The sequence below is a fragment of the Durio zibethinus genome, chromosome 14 (genome assembly GCF_047325235.1).
Source record: "Durio zibethinus cultivar Kanyao isolate XHJ-2024 chromosome 14, ASM4732523v1, whole genome shotgun sequence".
Taxonomy (NCBI): Eukaryota; Viridiplantae; Streptophyta; class Magnoliopsida; order Malvales; family Malvaceae; genus Durio; species Durio zibethinus.
The window spans coordinates 24,607,676-24,623,033 of record NC_143175.1 but is presented as its reverse complement, the minus strand read 5'-3'; the positions used below and the strand labels follow the sequence as shown (position 1 = coordinate 24,623,033).

At 33.7% G+C, this 15,358-nt stretch overlaps 4 protein-coding genes and 1 pseudogene across 6 annotated transcripts; 2 read left to right on the top strand and 3 right to left on the bottom strand.

Annotated features, from left to right (window-relative positions):
• Positions 1 to 1,060: 1,060 nt before the first annotated feature.
• Positions 1,061 to 3,620, bottom strand: LOC111294046 (uncharacterized). Of its 2 annotated transcripts, none has more exons than XM_022887204.2 (4): positions 3,286 to 3,620; positions 2,908 to 3,080; positions 2,032 to 2,230; positions 1,061 to 1,454 (listed from the first exon to the last, which is right to left on the bottom strand). In XM_022887204.2, exons 1-4 carry the CDS (start codon positions 3,362 to 3,364, stop codon positions 1,231 to 1,233), a joined length of 675 nt encoding a protein of 224 aa, XP_022742939.2. In that variant the 5' UTR covers positions 3,365 to 3,620; the 3' UTR covers positions 1,061 to 1,230. The 2 variants fall into 2 exon arrangements, with proteins under 2 accessions (XP_022742939.2, XP_022742940.2); XM_022887205.2 differs by having other exon boundaries at positions 3,198 to 3,345.
• A 2,145-nt stretch (positions 3,621 to 5,765) lies between these two features.
• Positions 5,766 to 6,662, top strand: LOC111295445 (pathogenesis-related protein PRB1-3 pseudogene; annotated as a pseudogene).
• Positions 6,663 to 6,846: 184 nt separating this feature from the next.
• LOC111295168 (protein ALUMINUM SENSITIVE 3-like) lies at positions 6,847 to 9,021 on the bottom strand. Its single transcript, XM_022888558.2, has 3 exons — positions 8,634 to 9,021; positions 7,629 to 7,874; positions 6,847 to 7,283 (listed from the first exon to the last, which is right to left on the bottom strand). Exons 1-3 carry the CDS (start codon positions 8,910 to 8,912, stop codon positions 6,969 to 6,971), a joined length of 840 nt encoding a protein of 279 aa, XP_022744293.2. The 5' UTR covers positions 8,913 to 9,021; the 3' UTR covers positions 6,847 to 6,968.
• A 1,457-nt stretch (positions 9,022 to 10,478) lies between these two features.
• LOC111294395 (Ribosomal protein S24e family protein) lies at positions 10,479 to 12,457 on the top strand. Of its 2 annotated transcripts, XM_022887686.2 has the most exons (5): positions 10,484 to 10,764; positions 10,895 to 11,030; positions 11,158 to 11,242; positions 11,356 to 11,403; positions 11,969 to 12,457. In XM_022887686.2, exons 1-5 carry the CDS (start codon positions 10,587 to 10,589, stop codon positions 12,206 to 12,208), a joined length of 687 nt encoding a protein of 228 aa, XP_022743421.2. In that variant the 5' UTR covers positions 10,484 to 10,586; the 3' UTR covers positions 12,209 to 12,457. The 2 variants fall into 2 exon arrangements, with proteins under 2 accessions (XP_022743422.2, XP_022743421.2); XM_022887687.2 differs by lacking the exon at positions 11,356 to 11,403 and having other exon boundaries at positions 10,479 to 10,764; positions 11,969 to 12,360.
• An 893-nt stretch (positions 12,458 to 13,350) lies between these two features.
• Positions 13,351 to 15,220, bottom strand: LOC111294394 (Tetratricopeptide repeat (TPR)-like superfamily protein). The gene has a single exon (XM_022887685.2). It carries the CDS (start codon positions 15,058 to 15,060, stop codon positions 13,480 to 13,482), a length of 1,581 nt encoding a protein of 526 aa, XP_022743420.2. The 5' UTR covers positions 15,061 to 15,220; the 3' UTR covers positions 13,351 to 13,479.
• Positions 15,221 to 15,358: the final 138 nt, after the last annotated feature.

Sequence of the window (15,358 nt, the reverse complement as noted above, 5' to 3'; positions counted from 1 at the left end):
CAGGCATTGGCTATCTGAAGGTTACCTGGGAGACGATCTATTCTACGATGATAGGTACAGCGGGGATGATTATGGATGTAATGACCCCGTGTTTAAGACAGAAGACTCCAGCCAAAGTGAAGACCACAATCAAAGTTATTCCGGTTATTGTGAGGATGAATTTAGCCAGCCTGACTGTGATCATAATCCATGGTGGTACCATCAATATGTTGGGCTTAGTTTCTACCTAAAACTAAAGCTCATTCGTTAAGGAATTTTTAGTCCTGTTTAGTTATAAAGTTTTAAACCTTTATACGGTTGAAAAAAGAAATAAGAGAGTATGACGATTAAAAAAAAAAGGGAAAAAAGCTAGTTTTGTGCAGTTTCGGTTATGTAATTTGATTGAGATCAATCCGTTATCTAATTAAATTAAAATTTTATCAATATATTTACAATTTATTGTTTTTCAATTTGAACGATAAAGATCGAATATCAAATTTTTTACCTACTGATTTTGTAAGTATTTATTAATCCATAAACTTGTTGAGACTTTTTTAATTTTCTTTTACAAGATTATTTTTTTATCAAAATTATTTAATTTTAAAATTTTGTGATTATATATCTATAGTTCTAGTTAGAAAAAACTTTGTAATCTCATTATTTTGATAGTGAATATTATTTGTTATTGTCCGTGACTTTTATTTCTTGTTTGAATGAGATTTTTCACATAAATTACTTGTATCTTTGTGCTTATCGTTTGATAATTTATTTATTAACTTTATTTATTTAATTCTTACTAGATTTACACAAGAAAATGACAATTTAATTTTTTCGTTACGTGATATATTCGGTTTAAATATTTTTTAAATTATTTTATCTCATCAAAGATTATTTTATCCCATCACAATATTGTGAAGATGAAGATTCTTACAGCTACGACGGAGACAAAAGAAGAACTAAATATGGCTACCGCATGGACGAAGTGGGACTTTGTGCAGGCATCTTGGTTACTTCCCTCGTTTGCTTTCAGAGCAAAAACAATATAATAACATGCAGTGATGAACTAATGAACACCGGGTACTTGTACCAGTAGGCAGAAACCATTTAAGCATTTTTCTTAATTATCAGAAATGGGATCTAGAGTATATTTAATGTTTAACTAATAGATGTGACACTATTTTTTCCCCTCCCACAAGAAGTAAAGTTTATGTAAGGTCAACTTACTGTACAGGGGGTAACCAAGCTATTTTATCAAATTACAGTACCAAGGCCTAGTTCATCCTCGATCTCATCCCCTTCTTCAAACAGCTTTAAGAACCGAGCCTGATCTTGTTGCCTCTTCTTCCTTTGCCAATATTTATATGCCACCACCAGTGCAATTATTGTAACAGTTGAAATCAGCACGCTAATCAGTATAACTACAGCAACATGCATTCCATTCCCGTCATCATGCTTTTTAGGGGCCGTATTGGAAGCTACAAACACACAGTAGATACAAATTTGTCAGCATATAATAGAAAGAACTTGTGCATTAGAATTTAAACAGCAATATCACAAATGAAAGTATGCGCTTAGGTAAACATTGGTGGCTTAATCATACAATTTCAGAACAACTGTAAGAGAGAGGAAAAAAAATCCACAAAGCTGTCTTCCCTGCCTTAAACCTTCGCAGACAATTCCAAGGTCCCACTGTTATGGCCAACCTTAGCCTTCAAGGATTACCAATGCTTTATTGTGCCGGTATTTTAGAGTGAAAATTAATTGTAGTCATGATACATTGCTCATTTGGCTCCTTTTATGATACCAAAGGAACTTTTGATGTTCTAGTTAAATGAGGCCAAAGAAGCCAGCTAATTTCTGCAATGCTTTTAACTTTTCTTCTAGAATAACTAACCAGAAAATCTAATGTAAGCACATTGACCGAAATGGAATGATTAATTTCCATAAAATGCACTCAGATACCAGGCATGACAAGAACTAGCGCATTAACATGGTACAATAGCATCTGAGAATAAAGTTGGAAAGATTCCATGACCAAAATAAAAACCTTACCAGCTGGAAGAGAAGTGCATTCTGGACAGCTGAAGGTAACATTAAGTTCCTTTTCTTTAAACAATATATATTTCCCATCTGGAGCTTTAAAGTCAGACGCACAGAACTCCCACTCATCATATACATCATCTGATTTAATGGTGTCCTTCTCATAGAATCCACACCGCTTGCATTTCTTGCTTTCTAGTTCTGTCAATGGCTGAAATCACACAGATAACAATTTCATACTCTTCGCAAAAATTGTCATACAAGCAAATTTGGTATGGCGGCAACAACTCTGAAGGATTTATTTAAACTAAAATGTAATAGCACACTTATCCAGAACATCAAGTTATCCAAGACCAAACTTAAATGAAGCTCACATGGTCAGTCTGGTCAGTTATTTCATCTGGCTTTCAATGTAACAGTAATACACAGATTGCCAAAATTTAACCAAGTCCCTAAAAAGCTAATGATCAGTATGCATAACGAGCAAGTCAGCATCCATACAGAAAGAACAAATTCAAAGATTATAACTTTCACTAGGTTTCCATTAAAAGAAAAAAACAAGTGTATTATGTTATGATAAGTTTAAAAACCTAACCAATAAAAAATGATATAGAAGCATAAAATTCCCTAAAAAACAACCCAAAAAAAACCTCATAGAACACCAAAAGACACCTTTTCAGCTACTGGGATTGCATACTTAATAAAACTAAGCATAATTGAAGCTTTAATATCAATTTTCTACTAATTACACGATCAAGAAAAGGTTCTGAAACAATTGACTATTGAGAACTGATTTTTATTCTATCATTTCATTTTACACCTTGCCGACAGTAATGAAAAAACAAGGAGAATTAAAAAGTTGAAAATCAAGGTGAATTATTTATGAACCTGCCAAGATTCTTCACCCTTGAAAGAATAGACAACGCCTTTTTCGGTGACATCTGGCAACACCGTCCCGTTCTCTCCTTTACACACGAAATAAACCGTCGGCTTTGCTATCCACTCGTGCGTGTTGAATATTTCAATCGAATCCAATGTAACTACCGCCGATGAAATTAATCCTAAAACAACGAATTAAAGAAAAGATTGCATCTTAATTTCAAATTTTCATCTCAAAAACATGAACTTAATCTAAAAAAGAAAAGGAGAGAATTAAGAAAGTCAAAAGGACTAAAAACCTGTCAACATCAAAAGTAAACACCATCCGCCTACCAGAAAAATAGTACACAAGTTCCGTTTGTTTGTTTCTCGGGAAAATTAATTTACCTGGAAAACAGCTGAATAAGATCCACCAAACGAGAAAACGGAAGAAAATTCTCGAATTTCGCAGATGGCGAATCGACATAGCGAGCTAAAACAATATCAATTTCTCGATAAGAAAAAAGGAGACGATAAATCACGGAAATTAGGAAGAGTGCGCACTACGCACCTTTCCTTGCTCTTTTTTTTTTTTTTTAATTTAATCTTTGATAAACAAACGAGTAAAAAATATCGTAAGAGAAATGGCGGCCTCGAAAGTCATCTTTTGCGTGGTAGAGAGGGAAGGAAGACGAGGAAACAAAGAAAGAAAAAAAGGGCGGTTGCTGACCGGTTCGCGCTGCGGGTGATGGGAGGGGAGTAGCGTCTCTGGTAAGCAGTGTGCGCAATGAGCATCGTTCTTTTCAGATCTCGCCACGTCATTAAGGAAGCAGGTATTTTACACGTGGCGAGTCGGTTGTGGTTTGAGTTTAGGAAATGGAAAGTGGGTGCGATTGGACTTTTTAACTGACACGACGAGCCGTTATATGGTAAGTTAGTCAGTACATTCTCATTTAGAAATTATAATAAATAACGTTTTATAATATAATGTAACCAAAAATTTTTAATAATAATTAAGTTATACTTAATTATTAATTAGTAATTTATAAAAAAGTTTAGTTAAGTTTTTTTATTGGGTTAAATTTTAGTGAGTAAATTAATGTAATTTCTCCTCTTGAAAATTCTTTTTTTAACTAAAAAATGGAAAATATTAATCAATATTAAATCCAAATTAAGGTGGTTAATAATCGTTTGATTTATTATTAAAATGTTGAATATTTAATTTTAATCATCAAAAATTAAATTTTAATAATCTTTTGTGTTTAAGAACAAATTTTTAATTAATATATTATTTTTAAATTTTATAAAAAAACTATAATATATGTTTTATTGGTAAAATGCCATTTCGACAATCTTTGATCATCGCCTATAAATATCTATTCGTTGGACATGTAAAAAAAAGTAGTAATCTCAAAATTTGTGTTTCATTTCATTTATTTTTTATATTTTATTTGAATTTCAGTTAACTTTCAATTTAATACATCATGAACACCTTTTTCACTTTGAATTTGGGTTTGAATAAAAAGTGTAAATGATATATTAATATTAACAAGTTATTTAAGTTTGATTCGAATAAAATTCGAATTCGATTCGATTATTATCAAATCGAATTCGAGTTCGAATAGCTTGATTTATCGATCGAATCGAATTTGAGTATTCTTATATCCGATTAGAATAGTTAACGAGCCTAATCGAATTTTTATATTTAAATATATTTTATTATTTTAATTAATAAAATATTTCAAACTCGAGTTCGAATTCGAACACAAATAATCGAATTTTTATCAAATATAAAAATAAAATTTATTTTTACATATTAATCGAACCTGATCAAATAAGTTCAAATAACTAGATTTATATCTTGAGTCAAGCTCAAGTTAAAAAAATAAAATTCAATTAAGTTCGAGTTAAGTTTTAAATTTTAAATTTTAAATCAAATTCAAATTTAAACTTAATATTGTATTGATTCAAACTTAATCGATTACATCTTAAGTTTGATCACCGTATAAACGGTGGGATCAAGTGATTTAATTCGCAACAAAGTGCTTAAGTGTAAACTGGACCCAAATTAAACAATTTTATCCTTCTCAAGTTATCTCTATAATGATTTTACCCTTAATTTTGTTCGTTTGGATTAAAATATCCTTCTTAAATTTGATAATTACATATCAATTTTATAAAGATATGTATTCAAATTAATTATAAAAAAATATTGTTATAAAAAAAATTAATAAATTGAATTATTTATTAATAAAATTATATTATAAAATTTTTTTTAATAAATTTTAATTTATTAAAAATATTATTTGATATAAAATCAAATTTAATTATTTTAACATCATAAATATTCAATTTTATTATATGCAAAATTTAATCTAATATATTTAATAAGAATTTTTTTCTCATTAAACTTTATTTTTATCATTACTATTTTTGCATGTAAATACATAGTTTAACATTAATTTTAATCTTAACGTTACAACATTTAATTTCACTTTTATAATTATTTTTAGTGTTATTGAATCTAATCTAAATATCCCTCCAAATAGAGTAGTGTTTTCATTTATGGAAGAGACCAACCGTTTTTTCAAGGAAGTTAGCGAATGGGCTGGCTTGTTGACATTTTTAGTAATGGAGATCCGGAGATGTCTCACTCGGACATAATCAAATGGTTTTATTATCTACTTGAAACAAAAAGTCGTTTCAACATTAGTTATTACATTTTCAAAATGATAAACAACAAAAAATTTCTTACGTAATGAAAAACATCGTTATATTTGAACCCAACACTTTTTGTTAGATGAAAACGTTGGATTTTAACAAACGAGCCATTTTTAGAACCCATGCTTTAGATTAAAAAGTTCATGCCATCTTCCTTCTCGCTTGGCCTCTGCCAATGCTCTCTCGCCTCAAGTGAGGGTTGCACCACTCAAAAATGGCAACAATAAGGATTGTTTTGTCGCCACAATCCCTCGCTTCCTTGATCATTTTCTGCCTTCTTTTCATCGCCGTCTCGTCTAGCGTGGATCCACAACAAGACCCCAAGCCAACAAACAACTATTATAACAAGAATGCAACTGCCAATGCAAATGCAACTGCAAATGCAAATCCCAAACCAACAAAAGCACGACCAACAACGAACGTTGTTCCGGCAAAGAGGAAGAATGGTAAATTTATCAGCGATTTTGTTTCTGCCCACAACATGGTAAGACTCCCCTTCGGACATGCACCCATAAAATGGAACTATACCCTTGCCTACTTCGCCAAACAGTGGGCTCTAAAGCGTGTAGATGATTGCAAGTTGATCCATTCTTATGGCCCTTACGGAGAGAATCTGTTTTGGGGTGGCAGAACCCATTGGAGCCCTAGCGCGGTGGTGAAATGCTGGGTTGAGGAGAAGGCTTTTTATGATCCACAGTCAAACTCCTGTGCCAGTGGCCAAATGTGCGGACATTACACCCAGGTTATCTGGAGAGATACGCTCAGGGTTGGTTGTGCTCGTATTAAATGTAACGATAACAAAGGAATATACGTGATTTGTAACTATGATCCACCCGGCAATTATATCAATGAAGACCCATTTGGCAACTTGCCTAATCCTGGGAATTTGTTGAATAATTCACTAGCATTGCTGCCGAAACCTCCACTACCGTAACGCCAAAAGCCTATGCAAATTGGTGAATAATATGGTGGGAGTTTAAGGAGAATTGATCATGGCTTGGCTAATCAGCTTCCAGGAAATTTATCTTCTTTTTTTTACTATATCTTAAAACATGGCAAGAAATGCGGTCTGTGCTTGTCTTTTATATTATATTTATATTGAAATTTAAAAGTTTTATACTTAAACTGTAGACGGTGGTATATATTGTTGGGTTTCCAGTTTCCTCCATTGGTATCTGAGATTGTTTGACGATTTAATGTTCATAACTTAATATGAGTGGAAATTGATTGCACCTCTGATCTATAACCTTCACGATTCAATCTGGGTTTCATGCATCTGAAATTAATCATAGCAAAAAAGAAAGATAAATCCTTACATGTATTTACATTTTCTCACCACACAAACTCACAAAGCGAAACTATGGAAGCTTTCAATCTGAAGAGAAGACCTTTGTTTCCAACTGATATGCATTAGTGAAGAAGGCAGGCCAACAGAGGTATGTTGACATGATGCTGCTAACGGTAGAGGCACCAATTAGCATGTTCATCACAACAATCTGCAGTTGAATAGCCTCTAGGGGAGAAGCGCCTCCCATTATGAGGCCAGTCATCGCCCCTGGAAGTGAGATAAGACCCACTGTTTTGGCATTGTCCAACACCGGAGAGAGTGCAATAACTAGAGCCCTTTTCACTTGTTCTAACGTTGCTTGACGAGGAGTTGCCCCAAGAGCCAAAGCTGTCTCCACCTGTAAAGTGATAGCAAAGCGATATGAAGTCAATAACAGAGGAGAATTTCAGAATGAAGGCTTGTTGACAATGAAAATATTTTAAAAACAAAGATGTTTAGAAGGGCTTATTAATCAAATCAAGGGATATTAAGAAAACCAGAGGCCTAGGGAAAATTGAAGGCCAAGGAGCTTTATTTCATATTCAGGATTGGCTACAGTATCATGAAAGATTTGAATTTCTTGATCATGAATGCGAGAAAATCATGTTATTTCCCCACAAACGAGAAACAACATTGCAGAAATGTTCAGTTCCTCCTAACTTCATTAAAAACATAGGCAGGTATTTGCTATATTGGAACTTACCAGGTTCATTTGTATCTTGATATCATCTCGAAGTCCTTTCATTGTCACTCCAGTTACTGTCATTGCATTCCCAACCATCATTCCTGCAACAGGGATAATATATCTGGGAGTGAAAGGGAATACATTTAGTACAACAAGAACAAACATGGTCACTGCTGTTCCAGCCAGGATAGACACTCCAGCAACATACTTCCCGCGGGGCACATGTTTAGCACGTTGGCCAGCTGTATATCCAGCAACAGACACCTGCAATCCATGTTTCCATGCATCCATTAGTCTCGGACTATCGACGGTGAATGCCACATTGTGAGGAATTTTTCCAAACATATATTGTGATGAAACTTAAGAGGGAATCAAGAGCATTGACAAGCAATATCCATTTAAATTCAGAAATGTCACAAAGTTGAACCAAAGAAAACTTAGGAAATTCCTCTTTGCTATTTTTATTGAAGAGGCTACATAATTAGTTGAAATTGGAGGACATCAGAACTGCAGTTAAATTATTTGTTCCGCTTTCGTTTCAGCACACTTTGGAAAGCATCTGCAATTCTACATAGACAAATATATACTAAGAAATAGTCATTGTCTGGGGTTTCATATATATTTTTCTTTAACAAGACTACTGTAGATGATTCTGCTTTTGGTCGTACCAGGTAAGCAAAACTATATGCATAAAATCTATGTACCAAACTTGGGAATAACAAATAAACATTTCTTATATGATTTTAACACTCCATAAGCATATATAGTATTTCTGGTAACCTTTCTTTATGTTAGAAATCCAACTATTTGGGAAGAATCCCGAAAACAATGGCAGCCAAAAAAGCACAACAGAACGAGAATTCTGCTTCATGTGGTCAATGGAGTGAGAAAGGCAGTAAATTTAATATTCAAATATCTCACTTTTCAGTTTCTCAGCTTACTAAAAAGAAACATTAATCTAAGGATAAAAACTTTATCCAAATTAGCTAAACAGAAAGAAAAGCAAGAAAGTTAAAGACAAACCATGAAAAGATAAGCAAGAACGATCCACCCACTGTTCTTCTGGTTAAAAATGAACTGAAGAATAAACCCAATAACGGAAAGCTGAAGAAAAGCTCTTAAAATAGAATAAATCATCTCTTTTTCTATACCCAGCTTTTGCATGAAAGACAAGAGCACCGCCATGAGAACCACCGCAAGGGCAGCCACTGGCTTGATCATGCCTTTTAGAAACTCAAACAACCAATCCCAATCCATTGAAAGTTGGAGATGTGCCTGAAAATCCACCAAGTTGATGTTCATTACAGAGCGGCTAGCTACCTTTTTTGCTTGGTGCTTATTCTTTTATATGGTTGAAGTAAAAGGAAGGAAGAAGCTACTTCCCCTGATGAGAAAGCTTGCCACTTGAGTCATCTCGTGGAGTTACGATTAGAGAGGCTTATAATTAGAAAAATTAAACAAAAGACGATTCTACTTAATTATTTTTTAATGATTTGGCGCAAGTAACAGGGATGTACGGACGATTGATACGAAACGGGAAAGGTTTGTCCCCGTGGAAACGTGTGAGTGGATGAGAACAAGCGAAAAGTTGTTTGAAATGCAAAAGAAAATCTAGTTGAAATAAAAATGTGACAAGTTGCATTTGAAGGGCAATGACCCTCCCTCACTCATCTACTTTGGTAACAGATGAACCTGCACGTTGTTCAGATCATTTATCTCTAAAGGACAAATTCTAGGGAAGTAAAAACAACGAGGGTTTAGATTTTATCGTACTTTAAAATACGATACAATTAAGTTTATTGTGACATCAATTGAATTTAAATATTAATTTTAATAAAATTTATTAAATATAAATTATTTTATAATTTATTTTAATTACAATTATAATAATAATTATTATTTTTTTAATTTTATTACTCATTTAAATGGACTCTAAATTTTTTTATAATCAAAAATAAATTATGCAATTTTTTAATAAAATATTAAAAGTTTAATTTTAATAATCAAAATTTAAATAAAAAACAATAGAACATATCTAACCGCCTCCCTCCATGTTCAAGCTTGCAACACTTTTGTAAAAAATAATAATAATAGTAACATTATTTGGGACCAAGTATACCTCAGATATCACCTGTCAAGTTGGAACTAGTCTGGTCTAACGTGGAATCTGTTGTATGAAAATAGAAAGAATTTGGGAAAGGACAAATGGATGTTGAGAGCAACGGTTGGACAGTGGCGGAGTGGTTGAATTCAGTGATAATTGTAAATGACAAAGTACTAGTTTTTATTTAATGGCTTTATTTGGAAGGTGGTCGATTCCTTTGGGTTAGGATTGAAAAAGTTTATGAAAAAAGGTGCATGTTTCTAATGTGACAAATAAGTAAAGCTAAATTATTTAAAAATATCTGAATTATTTTTTAAAATAAATTGTTATATTTTTATTATAGTCAAATAAGTATATATATTTTAATTTATATTCAAATAAATTTTTATTTTAAATTAAAAATTTTTTATATTAAGGGTTTTTTAAGTACAATTTAAAGATTTTAAAAAATTATTTAGATATAAATTAAAGGTTAATGAATTATTTAAATATAATAAAAATATAAAAATTTATTTAAGTAAAGTTTTTAAATTTAAAAGCTTTTTTATCATCTTAGTTAAAAATCAATCTAGTATGTTTCAGCTTTGGACCCAGATGGAAAATTATTGAGCTAAATTTGGGGTTGAGAATTTGGAACAAGACCCAAAATCTGCTTTAAAGCCCAAATCAGAAAGCCGAAGTATAATAATGCAAATCAAAGAAACATTAGGGAGAAATTTGTAGTTTTGAATTTCTAAAACGACGCACAGCAGCCGAACCACATTCTACTCTATTCACTCTCTTGTTTCGCTCGGCCGCTGCTGCTCATTCTTCCATATTCAGCTTGCATTCTAAAGGGGCAAAAACCTCGAACAGCATTTAGAGAAAGAAAAATGAATCTCCTCCGAAACGCAATCAAATCGCACGTTTCGGTTCGAACGATCAGGCCAATCCACGCCTTACCTTCGTTCCTTCGCGAATCGCCTAAACGTTTCTCAACCGAAACGGATCAACCACAACCACCACAACCCGACGCCTCTGTCGATCAATTTATGGAAGCGGCAAACAGAGGTTAATCCCTAAATCATCTCTTTATTTGTTCTCCAGTTCTAAAAGTAGGCTCCTATGGTTTAGGGTTTATCCAGAATCCCATTTTTTATTTTTTCACTGAAATACTTAACAATTTTTAAACTCTATTTAGGATTTGTTTATGCGAGACTCTCTGGAACATCAAAGTATACAATGAAGAGCGATATAATCAGCTTGTTTGAAGGGTGTAATCTAACGGCTGATGATATTAAAGTCAGCTACAGTCGCAGCCTTCTTCCTGTTGCAGTGTAAAATTCTTTATTTATTTACTTTTTCTTAACTATTTAGAATTTATTCAAGATTACATATTTTGGAAATTGGGTTTTCTTTAGATTTTTGAAAGGAATGAAATTTTCTTTCTTTGTTTGCAATTAGGATGTTGCGGTTTTCATCACCTGGTGTATTTAGTAATGCAACAAGGACGATTAGAAGGTTTGATCGGCTGTACAGGTTGGAAAGGGTAAGTTTAATTTGATTGTAAATGAGTCTGACAAGGTTTGATTGATAATGTTGGGTTGATATTTGGTTCTTTTCTTGTGGTAATGACCTGGGTGGTTTTTTTGGATATATCAGGTTAATGCTTCTGATTGGGATATAGTTAGACCATATAATGGGAAAACTGTAAGTCAAAGATTTATTGTTCAGTTGATTGGATTTTTTACATTTTTGAGAACATGATATAAATATAGCTGGCTAGTTATGAATAGATTACAACATTACGGCATAAGATTACAACATAAAACTATTAGCTACATGATATAAATATGGTTGGCTAGTTATGAATAGATTTTTTAAATCTTTGAAAACATTATGGCATTCTTGCTTACTAAAATAATCTTTACTGAAACATTACAGCATTCTTGCTGAATAAAATAATCTTTACAGTATTTAGTAGTGGTGGTAGTGGCATACAGGATTTATCTTTTCAACACAAAATTTCCATTTATTACATTGGACCATAAGGTTTATATTTTTATTTTGACTTGTCTTCTTTGTAAGGGTCTAAATTGTTTAAGATTTTAGATAGAGCTTCTATCATAGTCATTTAAGAGCATTTCCATAAATTTTCCATCATTTGATATTAACAATGTCCAAAACTTTGCAGCTGAAAATATTTTTATGTCATTTTTAAGACTGGCTTACTCGTTAAGGATTGATCTTATCTGAGTTTGCCTAAATTTTTCAGGTGGTACTGCAAGGACTCCCTCGAAGTGTGAATTTAGAGGATATAGAGCGTTTCCTTTCTGGTTGTGACTATGATTCATTCTCAATACAGACGGCTACATTTACAAGGCCAGGATCCACCAACCTTGTCAGATTAACAACTGTGCAATTTCCTTCACAAATCCAAGCAATGAATGCATGCATCAGCAAAAACAGAAACCTCTGTCTCAATAATCAAATCTCAATGCGAGTTCTGCACTAAAAGTTCAGTCTGTTTGAGGTATTGCTTTAAGATTGACTATAATATTAGGCTTCACTGCCTCAATTGAATTATGTGAAAATTTTTCCTGTTTGGTAATCATGAGACACGATGGAGCTATTTATATATTTGAGCGCATAAGTGAGTGCTATCTATATTTTTTAGCACATAAGTTCTATGGTGCTAGACTTTGACAATTTGATTATTGAAATCATATTGGTAGCAAATAATGAAATATTGCAGCTTGTTTTGTTTTGGTGGTTCTTACTATAGTTCTTTATTGTTTTGATATCATATCAGTGTATCATAATTGCTATTTATATTTATATTCTACTGGCAAAATTGATTCTTAGGCTGATTGTAATTTGGGAGGAAGATTGGAAGTTAGGACCTGCATTTAGCCGGATTAATCATTATACTGGCTGCCAGTGATTTTTTTTTTTTTTTTAATTTCACAACTGGATGTATACTTCAGCAGAAATGTTGATGTTTTTATATCTCATTTGACAATAATCTCGTCCAACATTGAAAATTCTGATCGGACTACAATTTGAGCAAACACAATTTCCTACACGATATCTCAATCTACAGTAAGGTTAAAACGTATACTAGGTGTTTTCTTCTGACCAAAAAAATTCAATTGGATGCCCCCCCCCCCCCCCCCCCCCCTTCTCACACCACTGACCTCAATCTCAGATGATCAGATACATGCAAATCAAAACTAAAAACTGTTTACGTTTTGACCAACTTGACTTGCAGAAGGGCGGAAACCAATTAGCAAATATCCTGAAATGGCCCTCCAACAATGACTGTTATTAGACTTGGAGGATGTTAAAACTTGCTATGGATCAGAGAAACCAAAACTCTGATCATATTCAAGGTTTCTTCAAGTTGTTGATTTTATCACCTAGCTGTTTATCTTTCTCCTGCCCTAAGCTTCAAGTGAAAATTTCACCAATCGTATTGCTAAGATTCCAGAAATTGATTATAACTGCAGCAAGCCAGATCACGAATATCATCATATCCATCCTTGATCCATTCACCATGCAATTATATCCGCAACGATGATTCAATGTTTCATACGTCTTGAAAAGGCTTGACCAAGTATCCTCATCAGAGGCCTGTACACTGAAAAGACAATCATGAGTTCATGACCCTTTGCATCATATTGCATAATCCTCTGGCAACAAAATAAGACATTTCTAAAGCAGTGAAAAGCCAGAAAACCAGAATTGAATGATGCTTATAACCACATCCTGATTCCGGTACAGAACTTAAATTGTTGAACAGAAAGCATCATCAACATCTTCCTCGTGCATTTCTGGCACATAACCTAACATTCTCATATGGTATACCAAGCAACTCAAAACACCAAGAATTTCAGACACCTTAGTATTTGATTTGTCTTCTGCTCTGAACCTATAAAGTTCATTCTTAACCTCAATCCAGCTGTACCCAGGATTGGTTTTGAGTCCTTTATCTTTCATCTGTTTACGTACTCTAGCTGCCTGATCCCACCGCTTTGCACTTGCATATAAATTCGCCAACTGAACATGGGTAGCAGCACACCCAGGTTCTAACAATAGCCTGCCCTCGGCAGCCTCTATCCCAATCCAAATGCTCCCATGAAGCCTGCAAGAAGAAAGCAAAGAACCCCATATAACAGCATTGGGACAAATCGGCATCTTTAAAATAAAATCTCGAGCCTCCTCTAGTAATCCAGCGCGGCCAAGAAGATCAACAACACATGAATAATGATCCAGCGCCGGCTCAACACCATGCGCAACCATTGAATCAAAACAAACACGGCCTTGTGCAACAAGACCCGCGTGACGGCACGATGAGAGCACTCCAAGAAAAGTAATAGCATCAGGTTTTATCTTCTCCTCCTTCATCTTTTCAAAAAGATCTAAAGCCTCCATTGCAAGGCCATGTTGAGCATACCCTGCGATCATTGAATTCCAAGATACAATATCTTTATTACCACCCATCTTATCAAATATAAATAATGCATCCTCAACACTCCCACATTTACAATACATAGAAACAAGAGCATTACAAATATAATTATACGAATCGAAACCCATTTGAATAACTTGACAATGAGCACTTCTCCCTTGCCCCAAAGCTCCACTACCAGTACAAGCTGTCAAAAGACTTGTCAATGTGAAATCATTTGGCTTTAAAGTCAAATTCTTCATCATATTATATAGCTCCAAACACATATCAATCTGCCATCCTTGTGCGAATCCAGCAATGATAGTAGTCCAAGAAACTACATTTTTAACAGGCATTTCTTCAAACACTTTATAAGCCTTTTCCAACTTGGCGCATTTCCCATAGAGAGTAACCAAAGAACTTCCCACATAAACGTTTGGGAAAAACCCAGTTTTTATTGCTAAGCAATGATACTGAATTCCACCACAAAGGTTATGTTTTGACCCACATGAACTTATAGCATTCGACAGGACAACTGGATTAAATTTTGAATTTTCTTTGTTTATAACAGGAGACTCTAGAAATTCATTGAAGAAAATTGGGAGATTTTCTGTTGGTGAATCTGAATAAGCAAAATCATTGAAGAAATGTTGGGCAGCAAATTGATCAGAATCTGTTTGTAAAAAATCTTGGACGAGACGAAGATGGTTGTGGCGGGAAGTGGAAGGAGTTGGTTTGGAGGATATGATGTCCCTGATTCTCAATGGCAATGCCTTGTTTAGTTTCTTCCTTAGAGGATTCATTTTTAGTCTGTAAGAAGAGAGAGGACTAGATTGAGATAGAAAGAAGAGAAAGGACTTCCTTTGAATAACTGATTTAGGTAGAAGTATATTCATGGCTGAGAGCAGAGCACCCATGAATGAATGAATCCAGTTTTCAACAACTGAAGGGTAAAAACCTGGGCCGTTTATTGTTTACTACTTACTACTTGTTAGAACCAGAACGCCAACGAGTTACAGGATTGAAACGAGAATTTTTATACACGTGTGGCGTTGGCTGTCTTTTACTTTATTTTATTTTATTACTTTTTTAAAAAATAAAAAATTAAGCTTTATGAATCATAATCTTTGTTGGGGACACTACCAGTTCAAGGTCATCATCAGTAGCGTAGAATGGAGAACTAAAACCAAAACCATCGCCTTGACTGAAGAAATA